General features: G+C 37.6%; 1 protein-coding gene across 2 annotated transcripts in view; it reads right to left on the bottom strand.

Moving 5' to 3' along the window:
• Nucleotides 1–17,470, bottom strand: part of EPHA6 (EPH receptor A6) — an 848,766-nt gene that overhangs the window by 194,809 nt on the left and 636,487 nt on the right. For both annotated transcript variants that reach the window (XM_024759215.1, XM_024759217.1), the window contains one exon: nt 7,001–7,186. In XM_024759215.1, coding sequence (XP_024614983.1) covers nt 7,001–7,186 — 186 coding nt within the window. The remainder of the gene's footprint in view (nt 1–7,000; nt 7,187–17,470) is intronic.

Here is a 17,470-nt window from a genome sequence, read left to right as displayed (position 1 = left end):
TACATTATAATTCCAAGTGGCAAATACTTTGCAGTAGGTCTCCTGAGACTCTGTTAGACTCCAGAAACTGCATAAGAATAATTCATCACTAATTTCCGTAAACAGTAAATATTAAAGATGGTAGGAGAAGAGAAAAAATCTCTATTTCTTCTCTTTTTGTTGCCTCTCATCTTTCCTTTTCCCTCGGGTTGCATCTCTTCCTACTTTCATGCTATCAACTCTTTTCCTCATTTATCAACAGTGTTCTTTGGGGCAGCAGCTTCTGTCCTGATCTCCAGGTTCTCTTGTGTTCTTAGTAATACCCACAATCTTTCTAACCTTTCCTAATCAGTTTTCTTTCACACTTTTCTCAAGAGCCAGTTCAAATATTCACCAACACCTCAGGCCCTCTACCTATCACCTCAGCAAATGATCTAGCCTTGTACATGATTGAAAAAAGGAAGGCGGGTAACTCCAAAGGCAGCTGGGTCTTCTAGCTACCAACAATCTTTGCATACCATAGTTATCTTTGTACCCATTTAGGGTCACTTTGGTACATTTTCTTCCAGTGCCTCAGGGATTTAGAAAAGAAAGAATACATGGGAAAATGAGAATAAGTTTTGAGATGATTTTGTCATTTAGTATGAAAGCAATCTAGGATTTAAGAGGGATGGTGGAGAATGAAACCAGAGAAAGAAGACCCAGGGACCTGACCCAGGAGGGGAGGCGTTTTGACTTTCTTATCCATTGCCAAATACCTAATGCTTAGAAAAGTGCTGGAGCATAGTAGTTAGGCACATAATAAATATTACTTAAATGAATAAATGATTTAAAGAATGCTAAGCATTTGGAATCTAAGTAAGAAATGAACACTTTTTGCGGTACGCGGGCCTCTCACTGTCGTGGCCTCTCCCGTTGCAGAGCACAGGTTCCGGACGCGCAGCCTCAGTGGCCATGGCTCACGGGCTTAGCCGCTCCGCGGCATGTGGGATCTTCCCGGACCGGGCACGAACCCGTGTCCCCTGCATCGGCAGGCGGACTCTCAACCACCGCGCCACCAGGGAAGCCCTAATTTGCATTTTTTAAGCTATCAGTCTGACTGCAGTGCACACATGCCTCACTCACATTAAAGTCCACTGCAATCTTGGCCTTGATTCTCACAGTGGGCTGTGTCCTCCTAGTTTCTCCATCCAATAGATGCTTCTCAATCCTTATTTTATTTGGCTTCCCAGCTCATTTTATGCTAATGACCCATCTTTCATTCTTAGAGATCTGTCCTCCTTCTTCCAGGTTGTTCTGTCTGTCTCTTTCATAAGCTTTTCTTTTTAAGTCAGCCTGTTAGGGCTAGTTCTCCTCAACCTTCTGGGTAATTTCATCCTCCCGATGGCTTCAACTACTGATCACCACCCATCATTTGCACCCACACACCAGAATCCTACCCAGGCTTCAGAGGCTTCCTGGAAGTCTTTAAATGTCCAAGACACTTCCAACTTATCACATCCAAATCAGAATTCATTGTTAACCCTCCAAATCTATTATTTCTCCATAATTTCCTTTCCATCTCCCTGCTTATGTAAACCAGAAGCTTGGAAGTCATCCAAAACCATCCCCATTCCCTCAATCCCCATATATAATCAGTCACTCAAGTCTCCTAATTTAACCTTGGAAACAGCTCTTGAATCTATTTCTTCTCTTTATCTTTCTCATCATTTTTCACTTGGATTATTATACTAGCCTCCTTACTGTTTTACCTGCCTCTAGTTTTTTCTTTCAATATATAATTCACACTGTTATTACTTAGCTCCAGCTGTTTTCGATGCTCCCCCAACATGCCACATTCTTTCTTAGCACAAGGGTTTAGAACTTATTGTTTCCTCTGCCTGGAATACTATCCTACCAAACCCTAGCATAGCTTGCTCCTTCACTTCACTCAGGTTTGTTCTCTTTATCTAAAATTATATTGATATATTTAGATTCCTTTTTGTTTCCCCCAGCAGGTAAAAGCTCTGTCTTTTTCACTACTCTATTACCAGTGGTTAGAAGAGTTGGCACCCAACAAATATTCTCTGAATAAAATAATGAATAAGTTAATGAATAATTGTATCCAAAATAGCCCATGCCACACCATATCGGGAAATACTGGCCTACTTGTTTGTTGCTCCCAGTAGACTGGAGCCAACCAATGAGCTTCTCAAGAGCACTGAGACCTTTTTTTCTCTATCTCTAGGTTTTAATAAGCAGTAGTGTCTGACACCTTGGTGGTGCTCAGTAAATGTTCCTAGGAAAACAAAACAAAGTAAAATAAAACTCTTAACCTACCTTAGCTAGTTGAGTAGCTGAATTTCACAAAGAAGTCTAATTTCTTTCATTAGAATCAGTTTCACAGAATGTTTTACTCCCTTCAACATATATTCCAAATATCCAGACCTTGATTTTGCTTACAGCAAAATTTTACCTATACTTTTCTACTTTACAGACTGTAAGATAAACACATTATTAAAGGCACTTTTTGTTTCTTCCTGATCACCAATACGAACCTGACATTATAATAAAGTTGGAGGTGGGGTGGTAAGTTATTACTGGCACAAACTTTCCTTACCAACATCTCATGACTCTTTCTTTTGGCAAAGGAATGAAATACAAACATGTTAGGGTTAGATGTGACCTTTCTTGTTTTGTAGTACAATCTGAACTTTTCAATCTTTTGTGCAGAGGAAAATATTGAGGCTTAAAGACACTTAATAACTTGCACAAGACCCTGTGTCAAGTAGCAGAATATACAAGCAGGTTGAGAGGCAGCTATCATATTGGTGGCAACTGTAATAGTCGAAATCTTAGAGAATGTATTACTTAACAAGTAAAATGAAATTCTGGGACTGGAGAAACAGTTCTTGTGTATTTATTGTCTATTTGACTGGTCTGAATCTACTCTCTGACTTAGAGTCCATGTGGACCCATCAAAATTATTTGGAAGGAACCCTCAATATTCTGGAATATTTAAAGATGGTTTGTGCAGGCCCAGTACTTTGTGTTATAGATTCTATGCTGTTCTAGAGTCCTTAGCAATATCCCATGATAAAATAAATTTATGTTTGGGAATTTATTTGATATCCTGATTGACTTCTATTATTCCTCACTGGATTTATGATTTATTTGAGATGTAGTTAGTATACCTACATTTAGTTGTTACCTAAGCTGGGAGATAGGCACTTCATTCTTTCTCCTTTTGGTTCTTCCATATCATCATGAATTCAAACTGTAGGGCCCCATCTTCTAGAGTGTGGTTACTGCATTGTGTTTATCATTTAACCACAATTCTTATCTTTTTATAGAAGGTAGCACTTTCTCTTTTGGATATGTAGTTAATGACACTTGTGTATACATCACCTGTTACAAACTGCTACTATCCATGGTACTAATAGCTACAAGTCTGTTCTCTAACTGATGGCTTCTATTTGCTTCTTGGAGAAAATGTATGTGCTAAGCAAATGGTTTAGCTGGATTAATCTCTTTCTATATCAGTTGCTTCTTAATAGGTTAATGAAATTGTGATGTGTGTCAAACAAATAGGTTCAACTTTTATCTGACACACTTTCTATATAATACAGCTTTTAATCATTTAACTTTGAAGTTTATAATAAAAGTAGTTATATGCACAAGTATGAAAGAGCAAAAGTGTTTCCAAGAACTTTATAATATGTATCTCTTGGCAATAAAACCTATAGGTAAGATAAAAATTATGCATATTAAGAATTTATAAAAGAATCTGATGAAGATTTTGATCTATAATTTTGCATTACTTGCAACTGAGAGTCAGTGCATTTATTTCTCAGAACCCCAGGATAATCTACTAACATGACTGTATAAACCTATACTGCATCTTTATCTTTGTCAGTATTATCTTTTATGCAATATGATAGTCCTTAGGGAGCATTAATTGCTAGCTATCTCTTAGCCACTTAAGGGTAATCGTGGAACAATTACCATGTATTTATGGGAATGAGGCATTCATTTATTTATTGCCTTTCTCCTAAAAATCCCATAGCATTTGCAAGAAGATAACAGTATAAATACGCCCACTTGTCTTTGCAGGAATTATTCCTTTCCCCATCTCCACCACCCACCTCAGCATCACCACAACGCCCTTAAGTGGGGCTCATACTTACAAGTTAAAACTACAATGATTATTGCCACTCAAAAGCATATTGAATCTATCCTTTCTCAATTAGCCTTTCTTTTCTTATCTTTTCTCTCATTCTTTTTCTTTTTCTTAAAATGGAATAAGGACCTTCACCTAGGAATCATACAAATTGGGCTACGTAAGGGTCACTGGTCCCAATTTTACACAAGATTGTTAGAGATGTAAAGCAATCACTGTGTTAGTTGTTTGAATGTCTTTGTGAAATAAACTGAGTATTTCAAACTGGCAGACAAGTGCCATAGATTATCTTATTAAACCTCTTCAGTTGATTTAGAATAATTCCTACTACTTCATAGGGCCAAATTACATATAATATTATATAGATAGATAATAAAACACATAGGGATACATGAATAATTCACAGAATGTGATTTATCAAAGGTAGAAAATAAATATCTGATCTGAATTTATTGTTAGATATTTATTTCCAGATATTTCATGCATAAATACTCATACGAGGACTTCAACAGCATACTTAAATTATTTTAAATGCTTTGCAAAGGTTCATAATCCAACTTTAAAATTATCTTTTTCATTCCAGAGAGATATAAAACAGAAGGAATAACTTGAAATGTTCATGCTAAATTAATGACAAGGAAGTCAGAAAATATAAAAGAAATAATTAATATGTTGTTTCCTCTCTCTCTTTTAGATAAGTATTTTTGCTAGGTATTGTGGCATATCTGGATCTCTCCAAATTTTACATAAGAGGTAGTTTATTCCACTCATCTAAATATTTTCCTTATTTTAAAAAAGTATTGTATTATTTTATTCAGATTGTCATTTATTTAATGCTATTTAATTCAGATAAGGCAAAGTGTAAAACTCTGACTTATTCACTGTGATACAGCAAAATAAAAAGCAAAGAAACAAAATATCCCATGGGTCTGTCAAACAGACAGACCTCAGTTTGAACATCAGTCATACCACTTACTATGGATTAGAGGTCCTTATGTGGGTTAATTCACCCATTTGATATTCAATATCCTTCAGTGAATACTGAAGGTTCAGCAGATATGCATAAGAGTTGCCATGAGAATGAAATGGTAAACTATAGTACCAATAATAGCTACCATTTAATGCGGCTTACTATGAGTCACATGCTATACTAAATGCTTTATACATTTATAAAATTAATCCTTACAGCATTCCTATTGGGTAGGACTTATTTTGGCCCCATTTTACAGTGTGGAAGTAAACAATAGAGATGTTAAACCATCTACCTAAAACTTCACAAGACTTCAGTGGTAGGAGTGGAATTCTAACTGGTGTCCATATGTTTGGTTATCTATTGCTGTGTAATAAACTATCCAAAATGGAGCGGCTTAAAACAACAACCATTTTATTATCTCTCATGATTTTACAGGTTGATTGGACTGAGCTGGGTGGATACTTTGCTCCACAAAATATCATCTGCAGCTGCAGCCATCTGGCAGTAGAAAGAGGGGCTGTAATGTCTGAGATGGTTCTTTACAAAGCTGGCACTCAGTGCTGACTATCTGCTGGGAGCTCTTGTAGAGCTGTTGTTGACTAGAATGCCTCAGTTCTCCTCTTTGCAGTTCTGCGTGTGGTCTCACCATATGTACTGGCTTTGCTCAACATTGGAGACTAAGTTACATGACAGAGTGTTCCAAGAGGATAAGGTCCAGTGTACAAATATGTAAGATGCTTCAACTTGTATCACACTTGTTAATGTCCCATAGGCCAAGTCTAGTCACATGGACAAGTCCACAATCAATGTGGGAGAGAACAACACAAGGGCATGAATACTGGAAGGTTCTACTAAGGCCACTAAAGTAACAGCCCATGGCAACAGCTGAAATCAAAAGCAAACTTTTGCGTCCTCCAAACTATCATGGCTATCAGTAATTTTCTGCTCTCCTTGGATAGCATGTTGGCCAATGCATTGTGAGAAGGACTTTGGAGTTTCAGACACAGAGTCAGTTAAATGTTTTTGCTAAGCTTTTACACTTTCCTTCTTCCAAATATAACATGAAATTTCAATTTCATCTAAATGGTTTTAAAAGAAATTTCAGTTTTACAAAAGAAAAATGCCTCTCAAATAGATTATTTTTATGAGTTTATAATGCCATACTATATTGAGTTTTATGTTATAACTCATTAGTGAATAAAATAAGGAGAAATATTAAGTTATGCCTTATCATTATTCAAATAAAAGTGAATATATTGCAATCTATTTCTTAGATGATATGATTAGTTTTGGATTTCTGAGAAACTTTTTTCCCAAAGGAATGGTTTTGATCCCACTATTTCTGTAAAAACTGGATTTTTATTTCAGAAATTGTAATCCTTTTCTTCATTTTATATAAATTAAAATAATACAGTTCTAATGGCATTTATGTAGGTAGGTTCCATAAAGAACTTTTTATTTAAAAGTTTTCTTTAGATAAAGCATTCTATATTTGTATATGACATTTATTTACAAACAGAACTATTTTACCTTAATGACCCCAAATATTTTAACTGTTTCTCCTATTAATATTGAAATTTAGGCAGGTTCAGAAGAAATGAATTGCTTACAGAAATTAGGAAAAAATATATAACCCTTTACCTTGATTTATTATTTCAAGTTAAATTAGAAAATGATTTACAGGTAATAAAAAAAACATTTCAAAGCTGTTTGGTGACCAATGCAAACTCTGATAATGTCATAGACTAATATCAAGACTCCAATGGACGATATCTGAAGATGATAACTGAACTAAGTTATCCCCTAAGTGGCTGTGATATTGCTATTAAGCCTTTTTTTTAACTTAAGGAATTGAGACAGATATATAATAGAAGAAAATCAGTACTTACTTTTTGTGACAACACCTTCTAATCGAATGATATTTGGGTGGTCAAACTGACCCATGATACTTGCTTCTCTTAAAAAATCTCTTCTTTGCCGATCCATGTGGCCACCTTTCAAAGTTTTGATGGCAACTGGGATCTCTCTTTTCCCTGGTGTTTTCAAACGCCCACTACAGACTTCTCCAAATTCACCTTAAAATATGAACAAAAGTAGTTAGTTGTTTAAACAGAATACTTATATTCCAGAAAAATTGAATTGTCACAAAGTACCATCTTTTTGTCTTTTAAGATGATGACTCTCAAGTGTGCCATTTTTACACAGAGATCTCTTCCTTAAAAATTAAACTTGTAATGACAATATGTCTGATCAGCATCATTTGTAAGGAATAATGAAATGCATTTTCATATACTATACCACAGGAACTTCCATTGATAGATATCCCTGATCTGCTGAGAAATTATGACAGGCAGAATGGGTGATGCTAATGCAATTCTATAGAAAAGCAATCACTCCATAACATTTCCTGTTCCTGTTCTCAATACTGATATATGGGCCAAATTCCTGCTCTTTTCACGGAATCCATCAGGCATATGTAGTTGATTTGATCGCACAGGCATACGTCTGGGCTTCACTGCCATTAGAAATCAATGCTAGGGTCAACTGGTATATGAACATATTGAAAAGACCACACTATAATTATAGTTAATTATAATTAACTATAATTACTTATTATAGTTGAGTTCACACAGGTTAAATTACATGTCACATGGTTTGAGTACAAATACAGTAAGATTATCTACAGTTCAGCAATGGCTCCAATGGATAGATTAAAAAACAGCCAAATATTTATCATGAATTTACTACATATATATCTAGTGCTAGAGTGCTGTGGATTTCAAAGAAGTATAAGAGCTGGTCTTTGTTCTTTGTAGCTTATAGTCTAGAAGGAGAATTTAGATGAAACATTGAAACACTTAGAAACCTAAGAACCAATCCATGCAAATGTTGTATTATTTAAGTAAGAACAATGGGAGCTGCAAGACTTCCTGGAGGAGGTGGAAACTTTTGCTGGACTTTGAATGATGGTTAGGATTCAGATATTCAAGAAAACTGGCAACATTCCAGACAGGAGTATATGGAGTGAGGGAAGTAAAGACGAAGTTTCAACGGTCAGAAACAGTAAAGAGAATGACATGGACGTAGGGCAGTAAGGAGACAAGGTTGACTAGAGGGGTTATCGAGGGAAGGACGGTCAGAGACTTCTCAGTGCAATGCAGTAAATTCAATAAAGCTTGAGATTTCATATTTAATTTTTCTATGGTCAATTCCCTGCATTTACTTAAAAGCATGATGCTTGATCCCCAATTTATTCATCTATAAGTGAATATAATAATGAAACCTTTTGTAATTCTATAATGTTCCTTCCCCATAAGGATACTGGGAAGATCAAAAGTGATAATGCATATAAAAGTGCTTACAAACTGTAAAGTACTATTTATGTGCTTTAAATTATATAAATCTTTGGAAAGGTGAAAGAAATAAAAATTAAAATATCTTCAGTTGGTTTATTAGCTAGCAGTTCTGGCCAGTAGCTCGATGCTATGTAAGTTTAAGTGTAGAGGATCAAATTAAATTTTTGCAGCACCACAGATTATCCATATTTTCTTTGAACCAATTCATTACAGTCAACTAAATGTTGACTATTCATGAATATTAATTATATTTCGGTATAGATGTTAAGATGTTTTTCTAAATGAAAAAAAACTAGAAAGGAAATAAGCCAAAACTTTGCTTCCTAAATTATGTGTAAACATGTAAACATTAGAAATAAAAAGCAGGACGAGGGGAAGACGGCGGAAGAGTAAGATGCGGAGATCACCTTCCTCCCCACAGATACACCAGAAATACATCTACACGTGGAACAACTCCTACAGAACACCTACTGAACGCTGGCAGAAGACCTCAGACCTCCCAAAAGGCAAGAAACTCCCCACGTACCTGGGTAGGGCAAAAGAAAAAAAGAAAAAACAGAGACAAAAGAATAGGGACAGCACCGGCAGCAGTGGGAGGGAGCTGTGAAGGAGGAAAGTTTTCCACACACTAGGAAGCCCCTTCGCGGGCGGAGACTGCGGGTGGCGGAGTGGGGGAGCTTCGGGGCCGCGGAGAGCGCAGCAACAGGGGTGCGGAGGGCAAAACGGGGAGATTCCCGCACAGAGGATCGGTGCCGACCAGCACTCACCAGCCCGAGAGGCTTGTCTGCTCACCCTCCGGGGTGGGCGGGGGCTGGGAGCTGAGGCTCGGGCTTCGGTAGGGTATATTATATATTTATATTATATATTTATATATATTATTATATATTTTATTATATTTATATTTATTATATTTTACTTTATTTTATTTTACTTTATCTTCTTTATTTCTTTCTTTTTTCCTTCCTACCCTCCTTCCTTCCTTCCTCCCACCATCACTCCCTCACTCCCTCCCTCCTTTCTTTCTTTCCTTCTATTCTTCTTCCTTTCTTTGTTACTTCCTGCCTTCCTTTATTTCTTATTTTCTTTCTTCCTACTTCTACTAATTCTTTCTCTCTACTTTGTCTCCCTTTTATTCTGAGCAGTGTGGATCAAAGGCTCTTGGTGCTGCAGCCAGGACTCAGTGCTGTGCCTCTGAGGTGGGAGAGCCAACTTCAGGACACTGGTCCACAAGAGACCTCCCAGCTCCACATAATACCAAACGGCGAAAATCTCCCAGAGATCTCCATCTCAATGCCAGCACCCAGCTTCACTCAACAACCAGCAAGCTACGGTGCTGGACAGCCTATGCCAAACAACTAGCAAAACGGGAATACAAGCCACCCATTAGCAGAGAGGCTGCCTAAAATCATAATAAGTCCACGGACACCCCAAAACACACCACCAGACGTGGACCTGCCAACCAGAGAGACAAGATCCAGCCTCATCCACCAGAACACAGGCACTAGTCCCCTCCACCAGGAAGCCTACACAACCCACTGAACCAACCTTAGCCACTGGGGACAGACACCAAAAACAATGGGAACTATGAACATGCAGCCTGCAAAAAGAGGACTCCAAACACAGTAAGATAAGCAAAATGAGAAGATAGAAAAACACACCACAGATGAAGGAGCAAGATAAAAACCCACCAGACCAAACAAATGAAGAGGAAATAGGCAGTCTACCTGAAAAAGAATTCAGAATAATGATAGTAAAGATGATCCAAAATCTTGGAAATAGAATAGACAAAATGTAAGAAACGTGACAATGACCTAGGAGAACGTAACAACGTAAAACAATCTTTTAGACCTAGAAGAACTAAAGAGCAAACAAACAGAGATGAACAACACAATAAATGAAATTAAAAATTCTCTTGGTAGATAGCTAGTGGGAAGCAGCCACATAGCACAGGGAGATCAGCTCGGTGCTTTGTGACCGCCTGGAGGGATGGAATAGGGAGGGTGGGAGGGAGGGAGACGCAAGAGGGAAGAGATATGGGAACACATGTATATGTATAACTGATTCACTTTGTTATAAAGCAGAAACTAACACACCATTGTTAAGCAACTATACCCCAATAAAGATGTTAAAAAAAAATTTAACCAACATGCTTGTAGCAAATTGGGGAGCAATTTATTCAAGGAAAACAAATTAATTTCTGTAAGAACAATGAGATCCGTTTTGCTTTAAGTCGTCCTTGACCTTTGCTCTCCATGCCAGTGGTAGCCTTGAAAAACAGCCCACATCCCTGGTACCAGAAGGAGCAGCATGGACTGGGAGGGCCTTCAAAGCCTCATTCCCAAAGAAATGTCATTGTTTTACATGTCTGGTGGTCCCCTGGAAGACCTCACTTGAAAGGCTTGCCTTTGACCTGACTGAGAGCTGTCTAGTAAGAAAAGCTTTTCCTCACGGGTCATTTCTGGAAAACATTTTCAGGCAAATATTTTAACATGGCAGTTGCATGAGGCAATGGATAACAGTTGGGGGCAAAAAACAGCCCAACTGAAAAGTTTAAAAAGAAAAGCTGAGGAATGAGATGTCCACAAAGACTTTGAAATGTTCCAATGTATTCCTGGGAAACTGGAAGACCACAAGACATATTCCTGGAAATCTAGGAAAATAACTGTTAGCATTAATAAATGAGTTCAGCAAGGTTGTAGGATATAAGATCAATATTATTTCTACACACCAGCAGTGAGTAATCCAAAAATGAAATTAAGAAAACAATTCCATGTGTAACAGCATCAAAAGAAATAAAATACTTAGGGAAAAATTTAACCAAGTAAGTGCAAGATTTACACTGAAAAGTATAAAACTGTTGAAAGAAATTGAAGAAGATCTAAATAAATATAAAGACATGCTGGATTCATGGACTGGAAGATAATCTTATTAAAATGTCACTACTTCCCAAATCGACTTATGGTTCCATTGTAAATCCTATGAAAATCCCAGCTGCCTTCTTTCCAGAGATTGCCAAGCTAATTCTAAAATTCATATGGCAATCAAGAAAACAGAATAACCAAAACCATGTTGGTAAAGAACAAAGTGGGAGGACTCACACATCCTGGTTTCAAAACTCAGTTCAAAGCTACTGCAATCACAGTGTGGTACTGGAATAAGAACAGACATGTAAATCAATGGAACAGAATTGACAGTATAGAAATAAACCCTCATATGTATGGTCGATTGATTTTCAACAAGGGTGCCAAAACAATTCAATGTGGAAAAAACAGTCTTTTCAAATGATGCTGGGACAACTGTACATCCACACACAAAATAATGAAGCTGGACTCCTACACTTCACACCATATATGAAAATTGATTCCAAATGGTACAAATATCCAAATGTAAGAAGTAATGCTATAAAACTCTTAGAAGAAAACACAGGAGTAAATCTTTATGACTTTGCATTAGACAACAGTTTCATAGATATGATACCAGAAGCACAAACAACCAAAAGAAAAATAGATGAATGGGATTTTATAAAAATTAAGATTTGTGCTTCAAAGGACACTATCAAGAAAGTGAAAAAACATGTAGAATGGGAGAAAATACTACACGTGGGAAGAATAAGATGCAGTTGGCAGAAGAAAAGTATAGTAGTTGCTAGGTATGATTACAAATAAAACAGCCACTCTAAATTACGGCAAAGGGCAGACTCATGTTATGTTTGTTTTTAGGGTTTATGCCTTTCTAAATCTGAGAAGCTGTCAGGATTCTAGTACATAGCAAAAAGTGATGACAACACCCTGAAGTATGTAAGTTTTTGTGTGTACATAGCTATCTAAAGGAAACCAATGCTAGTTGACTGGGGGAGCATTAGGGCAGCTCTGTGACCGCAGCCCAATTTGCCTTCATAGTGTGGCCACACCTCCCTCATTGATATTCTCAACAATGGGGTAAATAATTCAATAGGGATAAGGCTTTGATTTTCCTCTTATTCTCTCCTAGTGCTTATGTTCTTGTTACAATATTGATGTACCACAGATAAGCCAGCATGTGAATGTGCTCTGTTTGGTTAAGTTATATAGCCTTTATACATTGTAGAGTCCTTCAGTTTCTAAAATCATGGAGCTTGTATTGTTAGAACCAATGAAGTGACTAAAAGAATTTTTAAAAATAAGCCATCAGTCTGGACCTGCATAGGTGAATGAAGGAGAAACACTGTAAAGTCAGAAAAAAAAGTATACTTAACATTTAGGATTATCAACCACTGCTGGTTTTCCATAATATATTTCATTCCTGATTTTATCTGAAAGAGATGTGATTACTACCACCATTCAAAAAGTGGTACTTCATTAATTAATAAGCTCTTGGCTCATCTTTGAGGTAGATTTCGGATTTAAAATAGACTACCACACTGCTAACTACTTCACCTGATGTTTGTCAATAACACAGAGGCTTCATTCAAGAAAGCTACTGACTTATAATTACCTGAAACCCGGTGATGAATCAAGGTTTTGTGGGGCCTGAACCTCATCTACTTTGGGAAATCCTATCTAATAAAAACATGCAAAGTTATAAGTACAAAAATCGCTAGGACCCCTCTCAAGACCTTGGAAGGGACCTCTGCAAGTGAGGAGCCCTGAAGCCTAAGCTTCATTGAATTCATGATAAACCCACCTCAGCTGGGACCCTTTTCCAAACTTTTTTAATGCAGGCAACTTATAAACACCCCAGTAATATGTCATTATAGGTAGTAAAATGACTTAACTCGAGGATGGCATCTTCCCTTGGTGGCTTGCCTTTGGAAAGAGATGCAATCAAGTTTATATCTCACCATGGCAAATGTTTCCTGAAGCAAATTAGCTTTGTCTATTAGAAAGACTTATCCCAAAACAAAGACTTACTATACCGGGACAATCTTTTGAAAGTAACTGTGAACAAGTTTTAGGAGTATAGTACTGATTGATTTCCAACACCAGATAGTTCTGATTCTTTCACTACCTTTTTCTGTCATTTAAGAGGAACACAAATTCAAAAGGAACAAGTTGGTGCCTCTTCCATTACAAATCTTTTCTAACCTACCACCCATTTTCTACTCCATCACCCCCCTCCCTCACCTTGTTACCCTGCTGCATAGATGCTAGAAGGCTCTCATCTATGTCTTCCCATCAACATCCATCTTTCTCCTTCCGGTATGAAAGCTTCTTGGGGACAAAGTCCCTGCCTTCTGCGTCTTTGTATCCCCAGCACTTAATACAGTGCTGACACACAGTGGGCATGGCACTCAGGGAATGTTTTTGAATGAATTCATTAATTTTGAAACTGTGATTGATTGATTTCCACAATGTATTTTCCTGTGTTGCCTACATAACTATAGTGAAACTCTGATTCTTATAAGGAACTCTTTGTGTTATAGGATGTTTAGGAAAGGTGGTGAGTTTAAAAAAAATAAATAAATAAAAAGCAGTCTAGCAAGTTTTATATATACATACATACATATATATATGTATATATATAGTTTAAAAATAAACAAACAAGCAAACAAAAAATGCTGACTAGAATGTGGTCCCTAAGTTCAGTGTATGTGATATTGGGGTTTTAGAAATCTTACATAATTTGACATCAAAACAAGAATAGTTTTTTTTTTTAACTTAATGATGCTTTCAACTTATTGGAAGTTAAATGTTCTTATGTTCACAGGAGAAAGAAGCCATAGTTTTCCAGTTTTGTTTGTTTGTTTTGCGATATGTGGGCCTCTCACTGTTGTGGCCTCTCCCGTTGTGGAGCACAGGCTCCAGACGCGCAGGCTCAGCGGCCATGGCTCACGGGCCCAGTCGCTCCACGGCATGTGGGATCTTCCCGGACCGGGGCACGAACCCGTGTCCCTTGCATTGGCAGGCGGACTCTCAACCACTGCACCACCAGGGAAGCCCCAGTTTTCCAGTTTTGTTTGTAATGTTTTTAATTTTTTAAAGATTTTCTCTTAGACATAAAAAATTGGCAAATGATAGAAATTTTCAACATTTTTCTATTGAGGCTGTGAACCTTGAGAGTAAAGGTATATGTATGTGTTTAAATTAATGTCCGATATATCCAGGCCTACTAAGATACTTGAAATTCCTTTTCAGATCACTCTGGTTTGCTTTAATGAATATCTAGAACAAAACAAATATTGTTTCTTCTTTTATTTTGCCTTAATAAATCTGTTAGTACATATAAAGATTCAGCAATATTTTAAAACCTCTCACCTGCCATGAGCCCAGATTGCAAGTGATTTTCTGTTAACATTTCGTAGTAATTCAAATAAACTTTTGAATATAGTGAAATGAATAGCAAACTCTGTTGGTAGTTTATCAAGACAGGCAGAGTGGCAATTTACTTTGGTCTTCTGTTGTGTGAAATTCATGTAATCTTATTAACACCAGGCAGGTATTTTCTTCATGTCAAGCTTTGTATGATCAAGCTGTTATCACACTTATTTCAGTGACACTAAATATGGCTGCCTCAATTAAAGATCTGAGACTCCTAGTGCATTCTTTAGACATAGTGTAAAAAATTCAGTCATAGAATATATTAAAACTCTTATCTGTGGTAAGCCTGGATGAATCAGACAAATCAGCCAGAAAGGAAAAAATATTTTAAATTAAAGCATATTTTAAAATATTGCCAAAGACTGATCCATTATACGATTGCCCTTGTAGCAAGAGTGGAGGCCCTGTATGTAATCATAGGTAAGAGAATTTAATCCTTAATAAAATGTGAAATTTTATATATACTGTTTAGTCCATCATTAACTCATCAACTATAGGAATATGGTGTTAAATACTTTTTCTTCCCTTTACCAACACAGTGTCACCATCATTATTACAAAGCTAGCACTTATATAGTGCTTATCATGAGCCAGGTCTAAAAACCTAAAAAATATTTTAATCTGGACAACAAACCTTTGAGGTGGGTACTGTTATTATCTTCACATTACAGATGAGGAAACTGAGGCATATGAGCTAAGTAACTTGTCCATGGTAACATAATTACAAAATGGTAGAGCTGTAATTTGAATCTAGGCAATCTGGCTCCAGAGTCCATGCTTATAATCACTATTCTCTGCGGTCTGAGATATTTATCATTGTTAATACTTGTGTTAATATACTAAATTCCCAGTAACAATGATGTCTTCAAACTCACTATTGTATAGTGTTCAAACACATTAACTGGATACGCACAGGTAGAATGATAAAACCATATATTAGGAATCCTTCACTATAAAATGGAGACCTCACTTAAATAGGTTGTATATTAGATGGTCTGGAAAAATCACTACAGTCTATCTAGTTTCAAGAGAGTCAAGAAAAATATATCTAGGATAATTGATCTTCTGCCACTGACAGCCCACGCACTTGCTAACAATCCCATCTCTCTCCCTGGATGGTGTTAAAACCTTTCTGGACAAGCAATTTTGTTGTATGGTATATAGGGTCATATTAAATTATCAATTAGAATTGGATTTTCCACATAAAGCCTATATCGTTTAACTAAAACTGTGGAGGAGGGTAGAGGAAACAAGGGACAATCTGTCTTGGAGGATTATCATATCAACATCCCCTGGAGGCTTTCTGAAAGTTTGCTCCCCCTGTTCTGAGATTCTGGTACTCCCTTACCTCCAACCCCTTGAGAGTCACTGAAGCAGAAAGCCACGCTCCTGACGGTTTTTAAAAACATACCTCTCGCCGTGTCCTCAAGTCCATTCTCTACGTTTGCGTCTTTATTCCTGTCCTGCCCCTAGGTTCTTCAGAACCATTATTTTTGAGGGGGAAGGGTAAGCTGGGACGAAGTGAGAGAGCGGCATGGACAGATATACACTACCAAATGTAAAATAGATAGCTAGTGGGAAGCAGCTGCATAGCACAGGGAGATCAGCTTGGTGCTTTGCGACCACCTAGAGGGGTGGGATAGGGAGTGTGGGAGGGAGACGCAAGAGGGAGGGGATATGGGGATATATGTATATGTATAGCTGATTCACTTTGCTATAAAGCAGAAACTAACACACCATTGTAAAGCAATTATACTCCAATAAAGATGTTAAAAAATAAATAAATAAAATAAAACATACTTCTCAGGTGTAATGACATGCTTCTTTCATCACACTTGCTGTTTCCTTCTGATGGGAACGCTCTCTACAAGTTGTTCCCCTTCCTCCCTTGTCTCCACCCTGCTCAGTTCTTCTCTACGTGATGGCTTCATATAAGCAGCAAATGCCAAGCTTTCCCCTCTTCAGAAACTTACTCTGATGAACCCATCTCATTTAGTCCCCTACCAACATCAGGTTCCTCCAAATGAGACAGAAAACAATAGCAGCTCTACAATCAGAAGCCAGCCTCGCTCTCAGAGCTAGGCTATGTTATTCTCCTATCAGACATTATACCAACCTCAACCTCAACCAGGTTACTCTGAGACACAATAAAATGAGACGGAGCAAGGCTACTGCATAATTTTGCCTAAGCACAGAAAAAAGGCAAGGACACATTGCCCAAAATACTAAACATCTCCTCCTCTCTTGGCTAAAATGAGTGACTGCTACTTCTCTACCAATTAAAACCTTATTCTTGTTCTAGTCTCCCTTCCCTGTAGATAAGACTCACTGAGATACTATGGTAGAAGTCCTAAAACTAAGGACCAATATTATGTGCTGTTTGACGGGGGAACAGGGAGGGCCTCAAATGGCTTTACCACGGGTTCTTCTCCTCACTCTGCTCCCACAGATAAGGCCAAACAACCCACCTTATCAAACGGATAAGATGCAGTTCCTCCTCATCCCTGAGTGACAGGTTTCACTCTCCTGCCAGCCTGGGGAATGATTCAAGCAAGCCAGTCACATCCTGCTGAGGGTATCGGGGGTACCCTACCCTCTTGACACTACAAAGCCTGTCTCCCACAGCCCCCGGTTGTCCACTGGGTTCCCAAGTGTAGCCCAGGTGGCCCTGTGTGGCATATGGTGTCCCTCCTCCCCCCACCCCCACC

This window comes from Neophocaena asiaeorientalis, unplaced genomic scaffold, assembly GCF_003031525.2.
Source record: "Neophocaena asiaeorientalis asiaeorientalis breed wild unplaced genomic scaffold, Neophocaena_asiaeorientalis_V1.1 scaffold197, whole genome shotgun sequence".
Lineage (NCBI taxonomy): Eukaryota > Metazoa > Chordata > Mammalia > Artiodactyla > Phocoenidae > Neophocaena > Neophocaena asiaeorientalis.
This window is presented reverse-complemented; position numbering and strand designations above follow the sequence as displayed.